This window comes from Cupressus sempervirens, chromosome 7 (assembly GCF_028749045.1).
Source record: "Cupressus sempervirens isolate cs-2001-9-10 chromosome 7, ASM2874904v1, whole genome shotgun sequence".
Classification (NCBI taxonomy): domain Eukaryota; kingdom Viridiplantae; phylum Streptophyta; class Pinopsida; order Cupressales; family Cupressaceae; genus Cupressus; species Cupressus sempervirens.
In genome coordinates this window covers 503,437,695-503,464,648 of record NC_143124.1, presented here as the reverse complement: position 1 = coordinate 503,464,648, position 26,954 = coordinate 503,437,695, and the positions used below count along the sequence as shown (strand labels likewise).

Sequence of the window (26,954 nt, the reverse complement as noted above, 5' to 3'; positions counted from 1 at the left end):
TGACACAACACCACATTTCAATGCAGCAAGAAGGTTTGTTATCTTCAAAAGGCTCACCTCATCAGAGTTATTACCATGGATTGACAAATACCCTTTGAATATCCCCTCGCCGAGATTCTGATCAATTAGTTTGGAACTTTCTTCTTCGCTACTGTTATCATTAGAACTTTCAGCATATAAAGCGATCTCTGTATCCTTAATAGATTGAATATTTTGCAAAGGATTTGTAGACCGCTGATTGTTTTGCAGTATGTTTGTAGACCATGCATTTGGGGTTCTCGATTGAATGGTTTCCATGGTTTTCAAACATTACAGTTCCTCAACTGTGATAACGTACAATCAACTGTGATAACAAACATTTTCTACTGTAGAACATCAGTCAAACCATAGGCACATGCATTCTATTCTGAATAATGTTCAAACTGCATAATCAATTCATTGTTATTGAAGAGTCTTGAGAATAATAGCATATGGTATGACTGATGGCATCATGCATGTATGTATGAATGGGCGTCATGCGTGTAGATTGGTCATCGTGCATGAACATCAGATTTGTTCACATTTTTTTTCTCCATGGATTGTATTTAATAGGTTATGAGATGTCGTCGGTGGGTGTTATGATCTACCGCCAAGTCTATGTGGTAGTTGTTAATGATTTGTAACCGCTATCATTAAACCTTCCACAAGCATCTCATCGATTACATTACATTATGATGAACGATTGATTTTGGCAGAGGAGCTGCTTGCATGCAAATGGATGAAGTTATTTTGAATGTGGCAAATTTCATCAAGAATCTTGGAGTAATATTCATAGTGGACATCACTGAAGTACCAGACTTCAACACAGCGTAAGATAGTAAATGAATCATGGAATTCGATCCTATTCCTTTAAGCAACATTATCAAAGAAAGAGAAAATCAAACAATTTTTAAAAAGGCACCCATAAAATTGAAGCGATAGGGATTAAAAGATAATGTATGTTTACATTATTAAATAACTGAGACTAAGATCACCAATTTTGTATCGCTAGTGGCTAACGTGGCAACCCCAACGCACTCCTTTCATCGTGAAATGGGAATTGGGCAAATACAAGGAGAGGAAATTAAAAGGAAGGTGTCACTTGCAATCAGATAGGGTCCACGTAACCATTGGACAAATTTTTTTTTTTTTAAACCTGTGAAATGGTACCAAATTTATGGCGGTGCAAATACATTTTTTTGACTCGGGGCAGAATCTTTGACAAGTGTCACACAGAAGAACAAGTGACAAAGAACATTGATCCTAAAGCCAAACAAGGATTCAAAATCATGTGGGTCAGCCTTTCTAGACCTAACCTAGATGACGAGTGTGTTGGTGCCACGTGGATGGGCTCTAAGTGTCACTATGGAGAAGTTGGCTCGTGCAGGGAAAGGTGACAAACAAATTTAACAAAATAGAATTAGGAAGAGAACAGATATATGGAGAACTTTATAATGAATATTATAAAAGACATGACCATAAGAATCAATGAATATAATACATATTATGATATATTCACGAGGAATATATTTCACAGAGAATAATAAATTCATAGAAAGTTCATTCCTTCATATTTGATCATATGATCATTAACTAAGATGGCTCCTTCAGTTGAGAAGAAATGCTTATGAATGAAATATGATGGGTTATCTCATTAGATAATTGTTCAAGGGTACATTCTATGGATACCGAATAGCAGGCAGGATTGTCCAAATATTGAACTAGCAAAGAGGAGAATCACTTTTGATATTTGAAACAGTGAGACTTGTAGGAATGGTCTCATTTAATCGTCACCCATAGCAAAACCAACAACCAAATTAAGAGGATGATTGAAGATAAGTAGTAATGCGAATGATTAATTAACGTATCGGGTTGACTGATGAATTCCATTATGTGATTAATAGTATATGGAATTGTTTGTTAGTTCCTAGTAATTGCCTACATGTTCTTCCAGAAGGGGAGATGGCATCAAGTTAGAAAGTTTTCTTGGCACCTATCAAGACTCAAAACTAGAGAGACATGTAAGCCGAATGCCGTTCTACTGAAAGGAAACTCTCATTAAGAATAAGTTTGATCCACTATAAAAGGGAACCTTGGAATAAGAACAAATGATTCTATCATCTTAGACAAACTCGATTATTTTGTTTAAGAGGGAGTTCATCAATGAAGATAACTCGTAGATAGAATCACTGATGAGATGCACATGGATAAAGATTACATCATGAGACTACAAATCATTAAGATAAACTTTTTACTCAAGGCATTTTTGATCTTCCCTCAAGTCCAAGAGGGAGTGTTAATGATTGTGGACTTAGAAAAGATGCATTCTATATAACCTTATGACTATTCAGATTACTAGTATTGGTTCTCTTAGAAAGGAAGGAATAAAGTGACATCATGTTGTGACACTAAGATCATGGATATTAGCATGGTATGCCTTCCTGACAAAAGAAGAAGCTAAATGATCTACAATGGTGAATCTTGACTCAGAGGGAGTAGACCATGCTTTATTGATTGCCGAGTAATAAAGAATTTGTAGTTGAGAATCATAAGTATCATCTTATAAGAAGGTCATATGTTAGAGAGAGTACCTAGAAGATCAAGTTGACTTCCAAGATCTAGGTCATACAAACTTACACTGAGTGTACGATGTCAAGATAGTGTATACTCATAAAGTACAAAAGCTTTCATCAAGGTTATGATGGAAAGATAAGTATCTATTGTACTTGAGCTCTTCTTTTACCTTATGTCTATAATATTTTTCATTTGTATTTTTTTAAGAAGAGTATATGCCTTGATTTTTCTTTTCTTTTCTGAAGAATGTTCTTGTAGGAAAGAATTTTTTGGATTCAAAGGGAGTCTAACATCTCATCAAGGCAACCTTGAATAAGGAGCTCGGAAGATTTGATATCCAGTAGGAGTCTGGAAAATCTAATGTGAGCAACCATCTAATGGACCTACCTTTATAAACATCATGGTGTGGAAGCACTTCTCAGCAAACAGTCTTGCAACATCAGTTTGCAGTAATAGAAAACAGTCTTCCAGCATGAACTTGCAATGATAGAAAATGATCTTATGGTGTTTTTAAATCAGTAGAGGACTACTGGCAAATCTTGAATAGATTCAAGATTGTGTTGTGAAAGAGAAATTTCAATATCTATGAATCACAACTTGGATAAAGAGAGAATTTAATTATTCTCTAGATTTTATCCTTAAGTACTAGAAATTAGAAAGCGGGTATTTTATCAAACCTCTCTGAGAGTGATCATCTCCGGAAAGATCCAGGTATGATTGAATTGTTTTGTATTCTTATGATAATCTATATTATCGTTAGGATTTTGATTTGTGTTTGTTATTTAAGAGGTGACGATCTCTGAAATAATGAACACCTGTATAAAGACATTATAAGTGGTGACGATCTCTGAGATAATGTTCTAACCAGTAGAGAACTACTGGCAGATTTGGATGAATCTAAGATCATGTTGTGATGGAGGCATTTCTATTTCTATGCATCACAACTTGGATAAAGGAAGAATTTAATTATTCCCCAGATTTTATCCAGTGTACTCGCAGATCTTAATTCAGGATCATGTTGTGTGCCTATGAGTCACAACTTGGATAAAGGAAGAATTTAATTATTCTCCGAATTGTATCCTGTGTAAGGCATTCTAGTAATGGATTGCTAGTAGAGTCTAGATCTTGGATGAAATCAAGATCATGTTGTGACAGTGACATTTCTAAAACTCCAAACGTCACAACTTGGGTAAAGGGAGAATTTAATTATTCTCTAGTCTTTATCCTGAGTATTGCATTCTATGCAATACTGTTATCACAACTTTAGGCAATACTTCATATCACAAGCCTTGTCAAACATCCTGTGTTACAAGCCTAGGTGATTTGATAGTTTGTATTACAAACAATGATTAGTGATTTGATCACAAGCTCCAGTGATAGCTTATATTACAAGATTTGTAATATGATGTGTTTTCAAGTATCATTAGTATAATGATACATCATGCTTAAAATTCAGAAAGGTATAGAGTGTATATCTATGCTTAGTCATCTCTATTGATGTTGCTAGATATGTTTCTATCACTTATCTTATCAAGTTAAGAGGGAGTGTTAATTCCTTGTAACTTTGACAAGATAAGTGTTCTGATTTTCAGATCAGTCTAATCTAGATGCATGAGTTCCCTTAAGTATTGGTCACTAGAACATATTGTTCCCTCTAGATAGATTGGCATCTTCCTTGTGGCTTTTATAAGCCTTCTTATTTACTAATGTGGTTAGTTAGTTACTAACCATTAGTAACTCTTGGAATGGGCACCAATCTTGAGGAAACAATTATGTTGTTAAGTAGGCCAACCTAGAGAGGGACATGTCCATTCAATGAACATGCCTCTTGAGTTAGGTATAAGGGAGGGTTAGATTGCAGATTAGAAGACACACCGAAATCCATAAGTCTGCTCTTCTAGCAATCTGCCCAATTAGAATTATCTATAGGAATGTAAACATTTGCAGAAGATACTGAATTTAACACTGATGAAATACACATGGATAAAGATTACATCATGAGACTATAGATCATTAAGATAAACACTTTGCTCAAGGCATTTCTAATCTTCCCTCAAGTCCAAGAGGGAGTGTTAATGATTGTGGACTTAAAAAAGATGCATTATATATAACCTTATGACTATTCAGATTATTAGTATTGGTTCTCTTAGAAAGGAGGGAATAAAGTGACATCATGTTGTGACACTAAGATCATGGATATTAGCATGGTATGCCTTCCTAACAAAAGGAGAAGCTGAATGATCTGCAATGGTGAATCTTGACTCAGAGGGAGTAGACCATGCTTTATTGATTCACAAGTAATAAAGAATTTGTAGTAGAGAATCATAAGTATCATCTCATAAGAAGGTTATATGTCAGAGAGAGTACCTAGAAGATCGACTTGACTCCCCAGGATCTAGGTCATACAAACTCAAACTGAGTGTACCATGTCAAGATGGTGTATACTCATAAAGTACAAAAGTTTTCATCAAAGTTATGATATAAAGATAAGTATCTATTGTACTTGAGTTCTTCTTTTACCTTATGTCTATAATATCTTTCATGTGTATTTTTTATAAGAAGAGTATATGTCTTGATTTTTTGAAGAATGTTCTTGTAGGAAAGAATTTTTGGATTCAAAGGGAGTCTGACATCTCATCAAGGCAACCTTAAATAAGGAGCTCGAAAGATTTGATATCTAGTAGGAGTCTGGAAAATCTAAAGTGAGGAACCATCTGATGGGCCTACCTTTATAAACATCATGGTGTGGAAGCATTTCTCAGCAAACAGTCTTGCAGCATCAGTTTGCAATAATAGAAAACAATCTTCTGGCACGCATTTGCAGTGATAGAAAATGATCGTATGGTGTTTTAAATCAGTAGAGGACTACTGGAAAATCTTGAATAGATTCAAGATTGTGTTGTGAAAGAGACATTTCGATGTCTATGAATCATACCTTGGATAAAGAGAGAATTTAATTATTCTCTAGACTTTATCCTTAAGTACTAGAAATTAGAAAGAAGGTATTCTTATCAAACCTCCCTGAGAGTGATCATCTCAAGAAAGATCCAGGTATGATTGAATTGTTTTGTATTCTTATGATAATTTATAGTATTGTCAAGATATTGATTGTTATAAGGCTTCACCATTTGTGTTTTATTTAAGAGGTGACAATCTTTGAAATAATGAACACTTGTATAAAGACGTTATAAGAGGTGACGATCTCTGAGATAATGCTCTAACTAGTAGAGAACTACTGGTAGATCTAGATGAATTTAAGATCATGTTGTGATGGAGGCATTTCTATGTCTATGAATCACAACTTGGATAAAGGAAGAATTTAATTATTCTCCAGATTTTATCCTGTGTAAGGTATACTAGTAATGGATTGCTGGTAGAATCTAGATCTTGGATGAAATCAAGATCATGTTGTGACAGTGACATTTTTTAAAACTCTAGACGTCACAACTTGGGTAAAGGGAAAATTTAATTATTCTCTAGTCTTTATTCTGAGTATTGCATTCTATGCAATACTGTTATCACAAGTTCAGGTAATACTTCATATCACAACTCTGTGTTACAAGCCTAGGTGATTTGATAGTTTGTATTACGAACGATGCGTAGTGATTTGATCACAAGCTCCAGTGATAACTTATATTACAAGATTTGTAATATGATGTGTCTTCAAGTATCATTTATCTAATGATACATCATGCTTGAAATTCAGAAAGGTATAGAGTGTATATCTATGCTTAGTCATCTCTATTGATGTTGCTTGATATGTTTCTATCACTTACCTTATCAAGTTAAGAGGGAGTGTTAATTCCTTGAAACTTTGACAAGACAAGTGTTCTGATTTTCAGATCAGTCTGATTTGGATGCACGAGTTCCCTTAAGTATTGGTCACTAGAACATATTGTCCCCTCTAGATAGATCGGCATTTTCCTTATGGCTTTTATAAGCCTTCTTATTTACTAATGTGGTTAGTTAGTTACTAACCATTAGTAACTCTTGAAATGGGCACCAATCTTGAGGAAACAATTATGTTGTTAAATAGGCCAACCTAGAGAGGGACATGTCCATTCAATGAACATGCCCCTTGAGTTAGGTATAAGGGAGGGCTAGATTGCAGATTAGAAGATACACCGAAATCAATAAGTCTACTCTTCTAGCAATCTGCCCAAATAGGATCATCTATAGGAGTGTAAACAATTGACCAAGATCCATGAACTTAACAACTACAAGTCATTGCATCATTTCTCGTGTGGCTCCTGATAAGCAATTGAGGTGCTTTGATCAATGAAGATTGTATTTATTGAGAAGTGTTCAAGTAGTTGTTTTTCCATTTCTGTGTATTTCGACTGCAAATTGAATGTCTAATGCTTGTTCGATCATGTGGAAAGCAATATGCCCATTGTCTTATACATGCATGATGAATGGATCACATCCATTCGTCGTGACTTTCAGATCTGTACCTTTTCATTTTAATTATAATTGTTGTTTATTAAATCAGTAGTATCATTATTGCTATTTTGAGTTTGTCCAGGGATTGTGTAATATCCCACTAGATATTTTCTAAATTTCTCCCCAATTTTCTCAGAAACAAACTTCAGAATGCAATTGATAATTTATATAATAAAAAACAGCAAAAATAACCAACAATATACTCATATAAAGATCTTCAGAAATCTTATGTCATTATAAACTAGTAATACAATGTCTTCATAATACCACAATCCAACCTTAAATACAGTAACATAGCATATTGGAAATACAAGAAAGGGCCAATGAGTGCGGTGTGAATTTTGTCTCGAATCCGCTTCAGAGCTTAACCAGGTTTGTGTCCAATTCACCAAGTAGAAGCTGAAGGATTCTGTCCTCAAGATCCTGAATAGAAGCTGAAGCTTCCCAAATCTCACCAAGAGATATCTGAAATCAAATCACCAATGCAAAGATGCTGAAAATGAACTAGCTTCCCTCTTTTAATGCTCAAGGTTGTGAAACACCCTTCAACTTCCTTCTCCAGTCCTTTCAAATTTTTCTATTTTGTCACCTTTTAACCCACTTTATAAGCCCCTACAAGCCACCTTTAATATTACATGAATTTGACATTAAATTTCCTAATGCCCAAAAAGGAGACATTAAAGTCCCCCCTCAAGCAATTATGAATCCTACAATTATCTCTGGATCCCAATAAATCTGCGAGCAGCTCTATAGCCCGATCTGAAACCACACAGATAACATCCTAAAATACTGTGGAGCAAGGAGTCCAAGTGCAACTCATCTATCGATAGGATCCCTAGATCCTAAGTCAACTTGAAAAATGCTGCTATACCTAGCTGCTGCACTAATCTAATTACAACTGCTCCAAGCCCCAAACTATGTAGCAACTCTTCATAAACCTCAAAAGGTAAAGCACTCAACTTGTCAACTCCTGGATCTCAAACTAGTCTCCATGGATGCACATGCAGCTCCATAAACCTTGTGAACCAAGTCAAATCTGAAAATATAATGGTAGACCAAGCAGGACAGCTACTGATAACTGAAGTAGGTATAAAGATAAAATGACCAATCAACAAATAGATAGCTTCCATATCATAAAAACTTGGTGTCAAATCTCTAGCCAGACGGTAGAAACCTTCATTATGCATTAAGGACAACTCTAAATTTTCTGATTCACCATAAGTGTTATCAATCATATCTATCAAATCTATACCTCCATCAATGAAATGATCACCATTACATGAAATGTAAGAACTAGTTCCACTGAAATCAACATTGTCCTCATGTTGTTGTAAAGATGTGTAACCGTTGATATAAAAGTCAGAATTCATGTGGTTTTCTTGCTGGTCCTTAAGGTCTCTGAAGCATAGCAATTCTCATTTGGATAAGAAAAAATGGAATACCATGTTGGCCTTCATCCTCACGAAGGGTGTAGATCCCTTCTATCATTGGTATGATCTCCTTGGCCTTGAGATTAAGATCTTCTTTGTGATTTTCACCCTAGTATAATGAGTAATGTGCAATGCTTAGTTGAAGACAAACTTCATCTACCTCCTTTTCCTTGTAGTTCCCAAATTTGATAGCAAGTTCCTATCCACTAAGAGCTGCAAGTAATCTGATTTCATCATTTTGAATGCATCTTTGATTGTTCATAGTTCTGTACTAGTTACTCCACATGAAAACCCCTGTTGCCTTTCATCACTTTGAGTTTTCCACATAAGCTCTCCTCTTCAAGGCATACATATTGTAATGCCTGTTGAATGAGCAATTCAATTGCAATTGTTCATATCAAAAAATCCAATTTATTGATATAAAAAAAGATATCAATCAATTCGATCTGATTTTTTGAAAAAGTTTTGAAGCTTTTGCAAAATCCAGACTGATCAAAAACACCCGAAAAAATTCAAAAGCATATTAAAAAAGAAATCTAAACCTAAAAAAATTGTGAGTCATTTGCACTTGTTAACACTTGTACAAGAGTTCTTTCTTAACTAGCAACCTATCCAACAAATCTTGCAGCAATAAAGGTTTTTGTTCAAACTCACCAAGGGAGTAAGGATTGTCAGATATCACATTTTCTGATTTGTCCTGCTGTAGCAATATCATCATCATACTTAATTGCTTCTATAGCTGGTATCAAGCACTCCTCATGAAATGATAAAGGAATAACATCATGTTCATAAATGGATTCATCAAAAGAGTTTTCCTGTTCACCAGTTATATCGATAGTAATCAGCAATTCACCAATTAAGAGGTTAGAATACCTCTCATTAGTAGCAATGAGTTCTTCCATAATATCATCCTCAGCTAGTTGGAAGCCAGCATTTGGTTTTCTTTCAAGTGTGTTTGTTTCAGCTTGTGCCTCATTAATCAAGTCTTCACTTTTATATGCTTCTATGCTTGCCAATATTTGGCTTCATTAGTTCTTCTTTATTTACTCTATAAGGATGATTGAGCATCCAAGGTTTGTGACAAATGAAACAAATCTATTTTCTTATCGTTAGGTTCTTGCTCATTTCCGGACATCCTGCAACTTATACACCTGCTAACATTAGCTCATTTTCAGTCATATATTCCTTGAACCTGTCAAGCTTATGTTCAATCAATTCCTTCGCAAGCTCATAAGCCATGGGTGAGATTTTACCCTCCCTTCTCCATATAGCCAGAAAATCTGATCGTATTTGTTTACATATATCATCATCCTCATCTAGGATTAACATGATGGTTTGTATGCAAGCTCTCACATTGTCTGGTTGATGTTTCATGTATTCCCCTAAGAAACATTGTATCAACTGCAATATCATCATTTGACAACCAAGATCTAACATCAGAATAAAAATTCTGGTCTTTTCCATATGTTCCAAGATTTTACCCCTCTTACCAAAGGTAGGATATTTGACATCATGTAGTCACTCTATGTTGTCCATAATCAATTGCATGACCTTCTTCAAGATGCTATCATTATATGGTGTAGTAAGAGTTGTAATTCTAATAATTTCACTATGGCAAGAGGCAACTAGAAGTCTTACATCCTCATATGGATGCTCGAGCAACATGTGTTGGACTAAGGTAATCATTGAGGGCTGCAAGGCCCAATTCAACAACCTCCAATCAGATTGGTCCATCTTTGTTAAACATGTATCCAATTCTTCCAATTTAGAAAGATCATCCCTAACTTAATAAGTTTCAGTTGCAAACATGTAATGACCCTGCTCAAATCTGATTGAAAACTTCTGATTGAAGGCTCAAGAAATTTTGTCAAACAACTCACATGCAAGGGTCATATGACTGATATAGTATTTCAGTTTTCTTTAATGACTCTTCTTCAATTTGCATCAATGAGAATCTTTTGCAAGAAGACTCAAAAATTGACTACACAATGACCTAACATGAATGTGCAACTTATTTTGACAATATTCAATGCATATATATAACTAAAAACTACTTGCAATATGCTGTCACAACAAATAGTAATTATGACAAACACTTTGGATGCAACCTATGATGGCGTTAATGCACTTATAGCCAAGTGGTATGAACACAAGCACTTGGTATGCAAAATTATAACATTATTTATGCCAAAAAGAGAACCTACAGCCAATTGACATTTTGTCAAACAATTGGTATGCAAACTAATAAGCTGATCATGAATGATAAACACATATTCAATTACAGCTATATCAGACCTGCAACTTATGTCCCCTTTATTGCACATAAAATGTCAACTACAATGCTAGTATGAAATGGCCAAGACTCTTGGCTTACATCGGCAAGAATAATGCTTAAATTTGTTACAAACTTTCACCTACAGCCATACCTTCTAAAAGGCATCTAAATGATAAGAAAAAATGCATGGAATATCCAAAGGAACCTGATTGTAGATGGCTGTAATAATTTTCTTTGCTTTTTCGAATTTGCTTTTTTCGGATTGCTTTTTTCGGATTGCTTTTTTCAGACTGCTTTTTCGGATTGCTTTTTCGGACTGCTTTTTGTACTCAAATATTTTTTTCTCAATGTAGCACAAATAGAAGACTGAAGTATCTTCCTCCCAGCTGCAATAATTCAAGTGATAGAGTTTTCATTCTCAATGGCCAGTTGTGACTACTGCAGAAACCCTAGGCTCCACAATGCACATCAACAAACATCAACATCAACAACAACAAATCTGCCTGGTGAGAATGAAGCCCAGGATGCCTATTTATTCTTTTTCCTCCACTTTCTCCAAAAACTTCTAGAACATTAATTTATTTATTAAGTGACTTTATAAAATATTTTATAATTCAAGTCACTTTATTAAATTAATTAAATATAAAGTTACTTTTTAATATTTGTTTATTTGATAACTATATAAATAATTAACTTAATACCACTTATTTATTTAATTAAAATAATTAATTAGTCATCCTCATAAAATATTCATTATTTTGGACAACTTAATTAATTAAATTAATTAAATCAAATTACTTCCAAAAAAAGGACATGACAAAACAAAAGATGTACAATCCATTCACTAGCTCTTCCTCTTTCTGCAAGTCTCTTAATTGTTTAGCATTGAATGTCTTGTTGAATTCTTTGGATATGATTTTGTTCTTATAATTTTCCATTGTTTGTATTATGTATTCTTCAAACTAAATACTGATTTGATACAAACTCTTACATTTGATCAAACATTAGCATGAAGAGAGCTTCCAGGTTTGATATTATATTTCTCCGAGCATTCTGTCAAACAATTGAAGTACAAGTCTGGTCTATGATTGTCTCCAGCTTAGCATACAACCTCTTGTTGCTAGTGAGTCCTCTGTATTGAACTTGTAATAATAAGTCTACACCTTTATCTGAATTGTCCAACACATTCTTCATTCTCTTGCGAACTGCAGGTCGAAACACCACTGAAATGTCCCACCCCTTTTTGTGACTTTGGTTTCCCAATTTCCTTACACAGTCCCTGTTTTTATGACAGCGGTTTGCTGTCCAGGAGTATCATGGATCTCTTCTTGTTTTCAGTATACAATGCATAGTTGAATCAGTTTTTTTTGGGTTTCAGCTTGCAATGTATATATAGAAGAATAGCATTTAGAGACATTAGATATCAGTGAATTAGGAAACAGTAATTCCAAGGGAAGTGCAGGCTTTCAAAAATACAACACAATATTTGAATCTGTTGGTTGAAAAAGTACACAGTACTAATAATATCCAAGAATTCTAGACAATCCTCATGCTTCCTTACGGGCTCATTACCCAATGATCATTTAAAAGGAAATGCACCAAGTTTTACATAACCAAAACTCATTCCTTGAGGGTCTGATATTGCAGCACATGCCAGTCAAAAAAATGCCCAAGCAGAAAACAATCTTCAGCACATTTCACAATCCTCACGATTCCTTAACAGTCACCCAGCATAGTAGTTGCAATAGTGCCAAACTCCACGTTTACCTTCCTGTCAAGTCACGAGCATTCCCAAGCCTTCCTTGTTGCCATTAAATGTCTGTTTCTTTAAATAGTGCTCACCTTCAACTACCTAGAGTGTCGACCGAAAAACCAGTATCACATGTAAGGAACAACAGAATTAAGCTTGGCTGGCAAAATATAGCTGTTGTGTCACACCCCTTTTTGAACTACTATATTTCTCTTCGCATTTTGTTTTGTGCCCTAAAAGGTTTCGTTTTTACATTAAACAATGGTTTTGTAAATATGCCCTAAGTGGCTTGCAATTGCTTAACAATGGTTTTATGCCCTAAGCAGTTTTGGTTTTACATTATACAATGGTTTTGCGAGGGAGCCCTAAATGGTATTATTTGGACTGAACTGTGGTTTTGAAGGTTGTGCCCTATGAAGTTTTTGGTTTCATTTAAAGTCAAGGATGATATTACAAATTATGCTCTTAATGGATTCCGAGTAGATTAATTCAAGGGTTGTGCAACTTTGTTGTTGTAATGATGTAAATGATGAACTTGAGTTGATTTTAAGATGTCATAATGATTAATCAAGCTTGATAGGTTTAATTATTGCTTTTGCATTATGTAAATTGATAGATTTTCTATAACATGATAACAGACTGACTACAGTTGATTGACAAGTGGCTAGTTTTCAAGGCAAGGAAGGGGAAGTATCATTAGGAAAGAGGAATGAGATATGAACAAGAGGACAAGTCTTTACAATATTGGTCGAGTGGACTAGTCATAAATTAGTGTCATCAGATTGGCTAGGGGTTTTAAGGGAATGATATCTAAACTCATCCCTGTCCTAACTTGCACCTAGTTAGAAACAATCATTTCTGACACTCAAATCATTTATGTTAAAATTCTTATCCTGTTTGTTTAATCTCGATCCTATTTTTTCCTTAAACTAGAACCATATGTAAGTCATAAGTTTAAAGTTGTACAACTTTGTTGTTGTAATGATGTAAATGATGAACTTGACTTGATTTTAAGATGTCGTAATGGTTAATCAAGCTTGATAGGTATAATTATTCCTTTTGCATTATGTACATTGATAGATTTTCTATCTATAACATGATAACAAACTGACTAGGCTTGTTTGAAAATTGGTTGCAGAATCAACATGAGTTTTCAAGGCAACCGAGGAAAGTATCATTAGGAAAGAGGAATGAGGTACTAACAAGGGGACAATTCCTTACGATACTGATCGGGCAAACTAGTCAAAAACTAGTGTCACCAGGTTGGCTAGGGGTTTTAGGAGAATGATTTCTAAACTCCTCCTTGTCCTAACTTACACCTACGTAGAAACAATCATTTCCAATGCTCATATCATTCACGTTATAATTCTTATCCTATTTGTTTAATATCGACCATAGATTTTTCCTTAAACTAGCACTTTATGTAAGTCATAATATGAGTTAACATCTTTGTGCATCCATTATAGGAACTCATCCATAAGTCAATGAAACCATAAATTAATGATGATAATTGTGTACATATACCACTAATAAATTTTAAGACTCTTTTGTATTGATGGACTTTAACAAATTTTAATTTCCCCGCTTCATTGATTTCAACTTCAGATCATCACAAATGATACATTTAAATGTTTATTTAATAACTCTTTGGTCAAGAATTTCAGCATGGATCTCATCTTACTTCGTTATGGAATTATTTCTTCCAAAGTGGAATAGTGTTATTTGCCAATGTTGCATGACCACCTTATTGATCAAAGCTGGTGATTCTTTTATTTAAAAATATGATACGGAGTGGCAAATTTTTAGTGTGCTGTCACTGAATCGGACAACAAGGATCTGTCTATGTTAGGGTAACGCTGAGAGTAGGGGATTAAGGCCATGAAACAGTTCCAGTCTTTCCTAATGAAGGAAGGAAGATTATCAGAGAGAGCAGAGGGAGAAGCCAGAAACTTATCAGAACAGAAAAAAGCCATTGTTGTTCTGGATAGTGTTTTGCTTGACAGCTATCCTTCTAATCTCTGCAAATCGTCCTCTTATTTGTTTACAAGAGTAGTTAATTATAAAGGAGACCCGTATGTAACTATTATACATTGAAAAGATAGCAGAGGAGGACGGTTGGTCACACTATAGCAATCATTATTTTGAGCATTTCTGCAGCTCGTACACTAGGCATGTGAAATGTTTCAAACCTTTTTTTTCTTTAGATTTTAACTATCTTTCTTATTCAAAGGATGTCATGACAACTTGGCTTTTAAAAATGTTATTGGCTTATGGAAGTGCTTTAGAACTCTGAGTTGTACATAATTAAGATTCTCTAATTATTGGGTTAACTCAGTTAATCTTTCCTCTTTGTTCTTTTCCTTGGTTAACAGTTAGCGAGTTTAGATTCTTTTTAGAAGAGTTTTAGCATTTCTTGTGATGGGATAACCTTGGAGATAATTTTTTATTTGTTGTGTCTATATATGTGAGACTTGATTATAGTGTTCTCAAGTCCACCATTCCTCTTGTCATAAACCATTCTTAGATATTTCTTTTGTCTACTTGCCTAAAGAAAGAATTTTCTGACATGTTTTGTCTATAGGACTATAGAAACTATGGTTTGTCTTCCAATTCGTATCGTGTTTAAACATGCAACAACTGAGAGTCTCTGTTAATGGATTTTCCAACACCAGCATAGTCCTACAGCCTGAAGAAATATCTAAATTGGCCCAGATGTTGTTTTCATTCCTGCAAGCTTTTACATTGGGTCAAGGGACATAAGTTATATCTTAGTAGGTTAAGCATGATTGTGATGTATTAGATGTAGAAAACGCAGTTTGGCAGTTCTCTTATTCCCGTCTTCCTAACCCAGCCAGAATATTAATAATTAGATGACAACAGTATTGTTTAAAGTGAGGTTTATATGAAATATAGGAGTGAAGGTATATCTCGGAATAAGATACAGTAAGCCTGTGATAAAACACTTCTTTGTTAATTTTTGAATTTTAGATTTCTAAAAACTCCTGACACCTTGTTGTTCCTTAAAATTGTTTTAAAACTATGTAAGCAGACCCATTAACCTAAATACACCAACTGTTGAGGATCCATAACATCAATGTGGCAATCTGTTAAGCAATTCATAAAGCCTGGAAGGTATGTCATTTTCATGCATATCCTAATTAAGAATCAGTTAGTTGGACATCACTCATGCTGAAAAAAATTTAACCTTGAAGAATCAAGGTGATGCCTCAAATCATAACTCGTTGAAAGCCTACTCATTGAAAGCCTACACCCATGAAGTTGGTAGACATAGGAGAGAATTTTTATAGGATCCACAATTAAACCCCATGTGCAAGTGGGATAGGGCGGAGGGTGATTCACAGAAGTGGAAACCTTGGCCAAGGTGCACAAGTCTAGTGCCATACAGCCCAAGAATTCTGGATATACCTAAAGTCAGGCGTAATACCAGAGCAGCAGGAGCTGAGGGTATGACCAACTAAGCTGTAGGAAATCTTACACCAGTTTCCAGAAGACTTCTTCTAGATAACCTCACTCCTTGTGGAGGATTGGGTACAGTTTAGAAGGAAGTGTGCAAGGGAGTATCAGCAGTGATCCACGGTTGGGTGGATAGACGCCCCAATGATACTTTTCCCCATTACTCAATTCAAATTAAAGAAAAGACACTTCTTATGTTATCATTTCTCTGCTCGTTAAATGCAGTAAGCCCTCTTTCCTTGTTTTCTTATACATCGATATAAAAATTTGTTAAGTTTTGAAAAGTAAACCTAAAAGCAGCATAAGTTATGTTTCAGTATTTAAGTTTTGCAAGCTTACTTTTCTGTATATACGATGATGTAATCTATTTGATCTTACAGCTATAAAATTATGGTTACTTAGAATAGTTTTCTCTTTAGTACTTAATCTGTTCAATAACATAGATGTTAGCATTTATGGGGTAGTACAAATTTCATTTTCAGAAATTGTCAATACAAAACATTTAAGTAACATTAGCCATTGAAATTTTGTTAGTACAAATGGACTTATTACATTTAGTATCAAAGCAATGAGTTCAACACTGATCTTGGGCTCACCAAACCGTTAATCTAAAACTAAAACTGATTTTGACATTGTGGATTGTTCCAAGATGCCTATCATGATTCGAACAAAGCGGAAAAGAGTTTGAGACCCCCTGACTATCAAAATAGAAAATGCATTGTATGAAGACTTTGATTATTCCCAAGTAGAACCGCCATTTGACAATGAAACCATGGTAGCAGCCATAACCAAGATCAAACGTCAAAGGACAACATGGACTCATGAAATTAGGGTTAAAGTTAAAGTTGCTCTTTTGGTTGGACATAAACAATTTTCGGAACTAAAAACAGAAATTCAAACCTTGGACATAGAAAACACACCATCCTCCAAGGAAGAATGCAAGATAGTGCAAAACCCTCTTCCAACTACACTAATAGCATCTTCTGCTTCACGGGTACCAACCCAAGGATATAGACTTATACCTTCTAACTATGAGGGTCAAGAGGAACTCATCATAGGAAGTTGGTGTAGGAGCACCTAAGGAATAGGCTAGTCCTTAGTTCAATTTTTGGCTTGTACATGACCCTAACCAAGTCATGCAAAGAAATAATGACTACAAGAGGGTCTAAGGTGTGTCTTAAATTAGTTGATTAGGTAAGAAGTGTGTTTGGGAACAAGTTGCATAGATTTGCAAGGAATGGCCAAAGTTGGCCAATTTGAGCCTAATGTGTAAATTGACTTCAAAACACTTGCAAGAGGTTGGGATGGAGTTAGATAGGTTCAATACAGTCTAAGGAGCCATTTGGTAAGATTTGGCATAACACCCAAAATCAGTTACAGGCTCAAGTTGTTAGTTGAGGTAAGATGTAATAAGGTATTTAAGGCCATCCAAAGCCTTGGAGAGGTATTGGTTGGTGCGTGGAGCAAAAGCCAATAGCAAGCAAATAGCATTTCTCAGAAATTTTGTCACAGTCAGACTTGCCAGTCGAGCAACTGACCTAAAATGGATTGAATCTGTGCATTTCTCATTGTAACCAGTTAGATTACATTTTTTTCCTTACTTTGTGAGTGCTGGTAGGCTTAGATCAATAGTTATACATAGTTAAATAAAATTCCATCCTCTGTTTCCAGTTCACTGGACCAGTCACGGTTTGGAGCAGAATAATGGCTTTTGCTTGAAATCCCAATGTGGGATCATTACCATTCCTTGGGCTATGAAAAAACTCTCAATGCATGTGGACAGCGAGCTTTAAAATGTGCAAATGAGGAGTAAAGTGTAATGAAATGGAAACATAGCATACTTTAATAGGTGTAAGTCATACCATGTATCCAGTAAGCATGTGGGAAATTCTTCTTCATCCATAGGACAGCCATATGGATGTTCATGGAATGCATATTGGTGGGAATTACGCTTGCATTCTTATGAGGGAAAATAAGGGACTTGCTTCCATATTAGAAAGGCATTTTACCCCGATTGCATATCCAAGTAAATGGGACCTTGCATATGCAACTTGAAGAAGTAGACGGAAGAATAGAAGAAGCAACCTAACATATACAAACAAATGCAAATCTGGAAATGATGAAACTTGCATACACAACATAACAAATATATACAACAAAACCTTATGAAAAATAACAAGGAATCACACCCTTTTATAAAGTGGTAGGAGAAAAAGTTGTTTTAAGCACTTGTGAAAAATCTGAAAATGCAATCAAAGAGATTTTGTGGATTTTGAAAGATTGCAAGATGAAGTGTTAAATAGACTTCAAATCTTGACTCGATCCTTGCAAGAAATGAGTCAAAATTCGTAGCTTGCCAAGTGTAGGAAGTTAGAGAAAAAAAATTGCATCATTTTAGCAATCATTTTGACCAAGCAATGTGCAACATGCAAAGCATTTGGAATATGGTGTCCAAAGCATATCGAGTGATTTGAAAGACTTGAATGCAAGCTAGGAAAGATAGGAAATGCTTTCAAACTTACCTTGATCCAAACACTTGCTGTTTTAATGGTGCAAATTGCTCAAAACTATGGCATTTTTGAGCAAAAACATGCCCTAGATGGGTTGAGAAATGAGAAAAACACTCAACAAACTACCTTTTTGAGTAGTCCAATTTGTTCTTTGGGTGATTTTAGGCAAAAATGACCAATAGATCATCAAAAACAACAAAGAAATGCTCAAGATATAAGCATTTGAAGGCTGGAAAACCCGTTTTTGGAGAAAATGCCCAAAAAAGTAAAGTTTTGAGAGCCAAAAATGTGTTTTTGGGCTAAAAATTGTCACTTTAGGGCAGTGTAACAAGACTCGGACTCAGCTCGGACTCGGCAAGGGTAACTTGACTCGTGACTTGGCTCTGACTCGTGACCCAGCTCGGCGGTGACTCGGCAAAGTGAAAAAACCTCGAAATTTTGAAATTTTTTAGGATTTAAAGAACATTCCATGCACCCATTATTGAATAAAGCATAAAGACACAATAACATCATTAAATAGAAGATAATTTGATCATAATGCACATGCCACATACTTAAAGTTAAAAACTTAAAATTTAAAAGTCAAACATCGATTACATAAGTACAATACTACAAAGTTACAAACTTATAAAGGTAAATTGCTAAAAGTAAATACTATATTACTAGTAATTAAAGTCAAACTAAGATAAATCCATGCAAACCATCAAAATGTATATGCATTATCATTTATACATTATGAAACCCAACACATCAAGATTCAATAGTCATCATCAAATTCAAATGTTCCAAATGTTGATCATATATTAAGTTAAATTGTTAAACAAAAAGTTAAAACAAGACTATAAGTCTACAGCTATGGCTCCTAGTCAGAGTCCTCATCATCATCCTCATCCTCATCCTCAGGCTCATCCTCATCGCCATCCTCATCATCATCCTCATCCTCATCCCCATCCCCAACCTCAGCCTCAACCTCAGGCTCAGACTCAGTATAATCTATAAAATGCCTCTTTGTAAGGCATCTAAGGTAGGTCCTGGATGTCTCAGTAGCCATAGCATCAGCTCGTGAGGTGCCTCTAGGATCAACTGTACTCTCTACCTCTGGCTCTGCCAATGTCTATGAGGTGCCATTAGGAACAATTGGAGCTCTCTGGTCCTCTGTTGCCATAGTCACAGCCTCAGCCTGGCCCTCTCTATCTGCCTAGTCAAGCCACTGTAGGTCCTCATCATTAAAGACAGGATCAGTAGCCTCAGTGATCCAATCAGACTCTGGATCAACCTCCTCCAGAGTAATCGGAGAGGTGTCACTATCCAAAATCTCCCTTATCCTAATGCGCAACTTGTAGTGCACAAAGACTAGACTATTCATTTTCTGCACAGACAACCTGTTACGCCTCTTCAAATGGATGTGCTTGAACATGCTCCAGTTGCGCTCACATCCAGAAGCGCTACTTGGCTGGCTCAAAATGCGGATGGCGATTTGCTGAAGGTTTTTGGTTGAAGGCCCAAACATTTGCCACCATCTATCTGAATTTTGAAAAAAGGAAAACAAAAAAATATTAGTCTCATTTCAAAATTTGAACTTTAAGTTTAAAGCTAGAAATTTAGAAACTAGATTGTATAAGGCTTAAGCTGCAATCTTTACCTGGCTGCAATTTTGTACGACCTTCTTTGCAAATTTGACTTGAAAAAATGGGCCCTGATGCATTATTATAGGCATCCATCTCAAGATTAGGGGACATCTTCGATATCACTATGTATAGGCCACTAAGAACCTCCTCATCTGCCTTGAAATCATCACAGAAACGGTATGTCGGATTGAGGTAATAGGCTGCTGCGTGGATGGGCTTATGAAACTGATTTTGCCATCTCCTATCAATTATGTCCCAAATAGGGCCATAGTTTTCCTCAACTCCTACATATTTGGCCTTAATAGTCTCCTTGACCCTATCCATGCCCTCATAAATGTAGCCCATAGAGGGCTTCTCGCCATCAGCAACTCGGAGGAGGGCTACAAGGGGCTCGGTGATCTACAAAACAATTTAGTGAATGATGAAACTTTGCAAAGTTGCACAATGAAAATAAAACAAAAATATGTATGAGACAAATTAATTTATAAAATTTTAAGACTTAAGCTTTTAAATTTTAAAATTTAAATTTTAAATTACCTCCACAATCTTCGAACATGGCTCCCCAAAATCATCATCATCATAAATGCATTTTGTTGCATCTATCCCTGCAGGGCTGCTCACAAAGGAGGAGGAACTCCATTTTGGACCAACAAACATGCACCTCAACTCTAACCTTGAACTCAGCAAGGATTTTAGTGTGATAAAGTTAGAGGCAAATCTTGTGATACCAGGACGAGCCAACTCCTTTCCCTTCGTGTATTTCCTCATAGTGCTGAGGACCAAAGCATGATTATAGATGAACTTACAAAGATTTTTGGCCTTGGTAACACATGATTTCACCCATACAAGCTTGCCAATATCCTCTAACATGAGGTCGATGCAATGGGCCGCACATGGAGTCCAAAAGATTTTTGGGTGTCTCTCCATCAATAGTTTTCCTACAGCAATTTTAAATTAGTTAGTAAACAATGAAAATTTTTGATGTATATAAAAACTTTTAATTTTCAAAATTTAATGAAAAACTAAAACAATTTTTTTAGAAGTAGAACTTAGAAAGTTAGAAGTTAAAATTTTACCTGCAGCAACATAATTAGCTGCATTATCTGTCACCACTTGGACAACATTGTCTTCCCCCACCTCCCTTATGACCTCCTCAATAGTCTCACATAAGAATTTTGCATTTTTCACACATGAGGAAGCATCTATGGACCTCAAAAACATGGTGGATCTTGAAAGTGAAAATTAAACAAAATAATTATCATTCAAGAATCAATACTCAATAAAATAAAGTTTTCGTTATTCAATAATAGTATACATTAAATTTTAGACTTCAAGAAGTAGAGCATGATGAATTACCTCCGCTAGAAAGAAGAAAATTTAAGTGGGTTCTGGACCTCCTATCTGTCCATCCATATGTCATGATGGTACACCCCTTTTGGCTCCAAATCTTTTTGTGGTCCTCCAACTCAAGTTTCATCTCCTCAACCATATCTAACAAGAGGAGGCCACTCAACTCATCTTCAGTGGGGGCTTTGAACCCGGCACCACAGATGGAAACTGCATCAATCATCCCCTGCCAATAAGGAGTCCTATTACATTTATAAAAACATTTTAATTAGCATATTTCAAATTTTCAACATCAAGTTAAAAGTATAAAATTGAATATAAATTTTAAAACTTAAAACATAAAACAATCAAATATAAATGAAGTTGAAAACTTGAAGTACCTGGCTGCTATAAATGGAATGTCGCAGAAAAACCAAAACTTGCAAATTGCTCTTACTCCAGCTTCATGTATCTACCTATTACAGCTCATGCTCTCAAGTGAGGGTTGTGCACCAGGAGTGGTACACGGTACAAAAAAGTTGTCCAACTTACTAGATTTTCTAACTCTAGGACAAAGAATAGCAGCACTACTAGAAGGGGCAGCAGTAGTAGCATCACTAGAAGTGCAAGGAATAGATGTAGAAGAAGCACGAGCAACAAAAGCACTAGGACGATAGGGGGGACAGGAAGAACCTTCTTCAACACAGCCTACTGAATCAGAAACATTTGCAAATGAGCGTGGAAGGGAACTAGAACCAATTTGAGCTAACTCTTCTAATTATTTTTTTTTTAATTCTTTTTCTTGTTCATATTTTTCCAAGGCTACATAACAAAAACGTTGAGCCTCAACAGTTGCAGCTCCACAAGGCTCAATATCATGACCACGTAAGCTAGCAATATGGCATTTTAATCTATTTATCCCCCCACTATTAATGGTTTTGCAAAATAGGCATTTTGTTTGAGTTCTCTTTCTACCCGGTAATTCTATGGTGAACTTCCAACACTCATCTTTTTTATTGCCTTTAGAGAGCTTGGGTTTTTTACCTCCAGAAGCCATTATGACTTAATTAAGGAAAAATGTAAAGGTTGCTGCAATAAGACATTTTAGACCAAATATTACCATTTCCGCATTGCATTTTGTGAAGATCTAAAGTTATAAAAAAATTCATAAACAAACAAAAAAAAATTCATGCAAAAAACCCATAAGCATAGACAAAAAAATCATCAAAATCTAAACAATCAAGTCTTACCTCTTTCAAATGCTTTGGGAAGTGTTGAGAAGAGCTCCTATAAACTCCTTGATGATCTAAATGCAAGCTCCAATGTCACAAATGCAAGCTTTTCTCCTCCTCCTTTCAGCTGGTTGGAAAACAAGAAAACTCTATTTCTCTTCTACCTCTCTCTCTCTTCTTACTTTTCACTATAGACTGTTATGGGAGCCCTTTTAGGGTTATATGAGTGAGAAATGTAAAAAAAAAACATTAAAAAAAGTTGCAAAAAAATTATATTTTAATGGTCGAATTTTTGCTTGCCACGGCCAGGTCAAGCTCAGCCAGGTCAGGCGAGTCACTCTGTGACTCGCGAGTCACGCGAGTCACTCCTCGTGACTCGCGACTCGCGGGTCACGAGTCATTGTGACTCGGTGAGGTTAGCGCAGCTCGCTGACTGGCGTGACTCACGTGACTCGCTGCGAGTCCCGTTACCCTACTTTAGGGTGTTCGATCAAAGAGTCTCATGTTATGAAGTAAAAACTCATAGCCTTTCTATCTATTTCTTTGTGTTTTGAAATTGTCATGGTTGCACTTTTTGCCTTGTCAATTTTGTGTATCACTAACTATGACTTACAAAATTGTGACTTTAGGCAACAGTGATATTGTCAGGATCAAGCAGACTGCTCAAGGTGTGAAGGTTTGGGTTGAAAGAATTTAGGAAGAAGCCTTCAAACATGCAAAAGAACTAGTGCAAGTGCATACTAGGGCACTAGCTATACTCTCCAGGATCCAGTGCATGGAGGAACCATGGGAAGATAGGCATATTTACCAAGATGAAATGATCTCTGATATTCAGAATCTGATGGAGACCCCAAAGCAGGCATTGGTCGATGGTAGAGTTATCAACGAAGGGGATGTCTATAAACTTTGATGGTACAGGGTAGTGATCATAGCTAAGGAAATGTTTGAGAGCTTCAAAATGGAATCCACTAGATGAAAAAGGGTGGTTGACAACATCGAGCAACGGGCATCCAATATAGTTGCATCCTTGTTATTCCAGAGATTGGTAGAGGACGAAATGACAACGGACATTTTGAAAGTTAAGTTGGAGGAGTTCTTTCAACTAAATGTTTTTGAAAGAGATGATTTTGAGAACTTCTCCATCTTCTCTAATACCATGCACACCACTCAGGACTTGCTACCGGATTGGGATAAAAGTTTAGGGAAGGTAGAAAGAGCAGTTGCAGTGCTGGAATTCAAGCAAGAATCAGCACCAAGCATCAGTACAAAAGAGTTGAAGGCGGTGTTGGATCGATTCTATGCCTTCAAGTGGGGGGATCAGGGATAGATACATTTAATGCATAGTGGGTGTTCTTAATGGACATTTATTGCACCCCACTCCATTCTCAAACGAGCATGCATAGTGGGCATTTATTACCCACTATAGTAGTGGATTCATTATTGCATTATGATAGATTCCTTTCCTTTGCCCTAACCCTAATTACAACTGATGTGGCATGATCTGGGCCATCGATTAGTGTGATGATCTAGGCCAACCGTTGTAATCAATGACCTATATAAAGGCCTCACTTGTCATTTGTAAGGAGGATTTTTTGAGATTGTTGCTATAAGCTACTGACATAATAGAGTTTTCATTGAAGCTTAGTGAACACTTGATGAGTCTTGTTGCTTGTTTGCTCTCTTAAATTCCCTCATTTAGATTAAGTTTAGTTAAAGTGTTTTGATTTCAATGGAGAAGATAATGGTGTATTGATGAATTCCTTTGGTTCATAATTTTGACGTTTTAGTGATACTAAATCATTGTGCAAAGTTAGCTTGAACCCCTTTCACGCATATGTTTAACTTCTATCATTGACAAACATTGTTCTTTATAATGGCGTATGTGGTGGTATGAAATATTTTGCATAACCCTTGAAGATTGCACTAGTTCACATGTAGTTGTACTATAACTTAGCAAAACAAAGCTCGGTAAATTGAGGAATTTGTCCACTAGAGTACCATCTATTGTCATCATTGCCCTTAGGAATAAATTAGGATCTCTAAACCCAATCCCATTTCATTTCTGCATATTTTGTGAAAACCCAAAAAGTACTCCATTGCAAAACCTTTACATAGCTCCCACATCTGGTATGGCTTGAAATGAATTTGAGTAAACACACGTAAGGCCACTTGTGATCATTAGCAAATCACATCAACCATCGAGCTTATCCACAGTTTAGACCCGACATCAAAGGAACTTTATTCAAGAGAGGATAGGATATTTTGGTATTTTGTTGTACTATTTGGTGGGTCATAAAACACACATCAATATGTACCTAAGGGGTCTATGAGAGAGAAACTCATACAAGAAAAACATAATGGCAGCCTTAGTGGTCATTTTGGCCTTATTTATACACTTGAGCTGGTGCAAAGGTTCTACTTTTGGCTATAATTGCAGAAGGATGTAAGGAAGTGTGATGAAAAATGCATAATTTGTCAAAAAGCAAAGGGTACTTCCACAAATGTTGGCCTTTACCAACCACTTCCTATTCCCAATAGACCATGGGAATGTATTAGCATGGATTTTATTGTTGGCTTCCCAAGATCTATTATTGGTTTAGATAGTGTATTTGAGGTTGTTCGCAAGTTTAGCAAGATGAGTCATTCCATACCATGTAAGACTACTCTATCCGAGATGCATTAAGTATTTGATGAGTCTTATATTTAGAAGTATATTTCAAATTTCACTCATATGATTGACTAGAATTCTTTGCAGATGTGGTCACGGTCGAGCACATCAAGGTTCTCGAGGTACATAGGCTTCACCTACACAATACGAAAGTTAAGAAGTGCAAGGTCCAATGGGACCAATATTTCGAAGAAAGTGCAATGTGGGACGATTATGACAAAATCCATCAGCAGTCTCCCTTTCTTTTCAATATCTTTAATCCAATGTTCCACAGGGATGTAGGGACAAATTTTTGCCGTCCCCAAAGCTGTCCCCTTTTTGCCAAATTCGGAAACATCCCCGAAATGGCAAAAGAATTTGGGCAGGAAACTTGGGGACGCCCAACAGTATCGGGGACGGCTTTTCCGTCCCCGAAACTTCTAGCTGTCCCCTTTTTCCAGCTAGTCGGGTAAAGGCAAAACAATAAATTTTGCTTTTTGTGTGGGTCCATAGTTGTCTTAAAGACATAATAAAAATGCGCAAACCATATTTGTCCATTAAAACACTAAAACACTAACTCTTCTACTCATTTTGAGATATGATGTACTTGCTAAGAGGGAAAAAAACATAGAGTAACAACAGTAGCAGCAATGAGGAAAGATTGCATTTAGTATTTCCATTTACTACTTACTATTTTAGTTACACTTCTCTTTATTCCATTCTGATATCATGCATAATACTTGGAGACTTTAGGCATTTTGATTTTACTACATATGTATGTGATATGTTATAATGTAGGTACTTAGTATTTATCATTTGATAATTTTCCATGTATTGATCTTCTAAAATGTCTATGGTGAATGGTGTATCAATGTTATGATATGCATACTTGAATTTTGTCTCTCTATATAAAAAAATTCACTATGTTTTTTATCGTTGTCTCCTAAGGTCCCATCCACTAAATTTTGGCTCTAACCTATCCCCGTATCCTAAACATGTCCTTGTCCCCTAAAATATCCCCGTCCTAGAAACTCCATGGAGCATAGCTTTAATCAGTTATATTAGAATGAACATTTTTGTTGAAGCATTGAAAATATTTAATCAATTTTGATTTCTTCATAAGGGAAAGGATATGTCGCACCCCTTTTTGAACTACTATATTTCTCTTCATGAATTGTTTTGTGTCCTAAAAGGTTTTATCGTTACTTTAAACAATGGTTTGGTAAATATTCCCTAAGTGGTTTGCAATTACTTTAAAATGGTTTTCAAGCCCTAAGCAATTTTAGGTTTACATTATACAGTGGTTTTGCAAGTGAACCCTAAATATATTTATTTGGAATAGATCGTGGTTTTTTAGGTTGTTATCTAAGCATTCTTCGGTTTCATTTAAAGTTAATGATGGGTTTATGAATTATGCTCTAAATGGATTTTGCATAGATTAATTTTAGAGTTGTGCAACTTTGTTGTTGTAATGATGTAAATGATGAACTTCACTTGATTTTAAGATGTCGCAATGGTTAATCAAGCTTGATAGGTATAATTATTACTTTTGCATTATGTACATTGATAGATTTTCTATCTATAACATGATAACAAACTGACTAGACTCGTTTTATAAGTGGTTGCAAGATCAAAATGAGTTTTCAA

At 35.6% G+C, this 26,954-nt stretch overlaps 2 protein-coding genes across 3 annotated transcripts in view; both read right to left on the bottom strand.

Moving 5' to 3' along the window:
• The window catches only part of LOC149547734 (phytochrome-associated serine/threonine-protein phosphatase), a 106,906-nt gene that overhangs the window by 10,271 nt on the left and 69,681 nt on the right, over positions 1-26,954 (bottom strand). The window lies entirely within an intron of this gene.
• LOC149547735 (uncharacterized) lies at positions 19,256-21,584 on the bottom strand. Its single transcript, XM_089791800.1, has 5 exons — positions 21,459-21,584; positions 21,179-21,330; positions 20,640-21,040; positions 20,117-20,501; positions 19,256-19,998 (listed from the first exon to the last, which is right to left on the bottom strand). Exons 2-5 carry the CDS (start codon positions 21,321-21,323, stop codon positions 19,673-19,675), a joined length of 1,257 nt encoding a protein of 418 aa, XP_089647926.1. The 5' UTR covers positions 21,324-21,330; positions 21,459-21,584; the 3' UTR covers positions 19,256-19,672.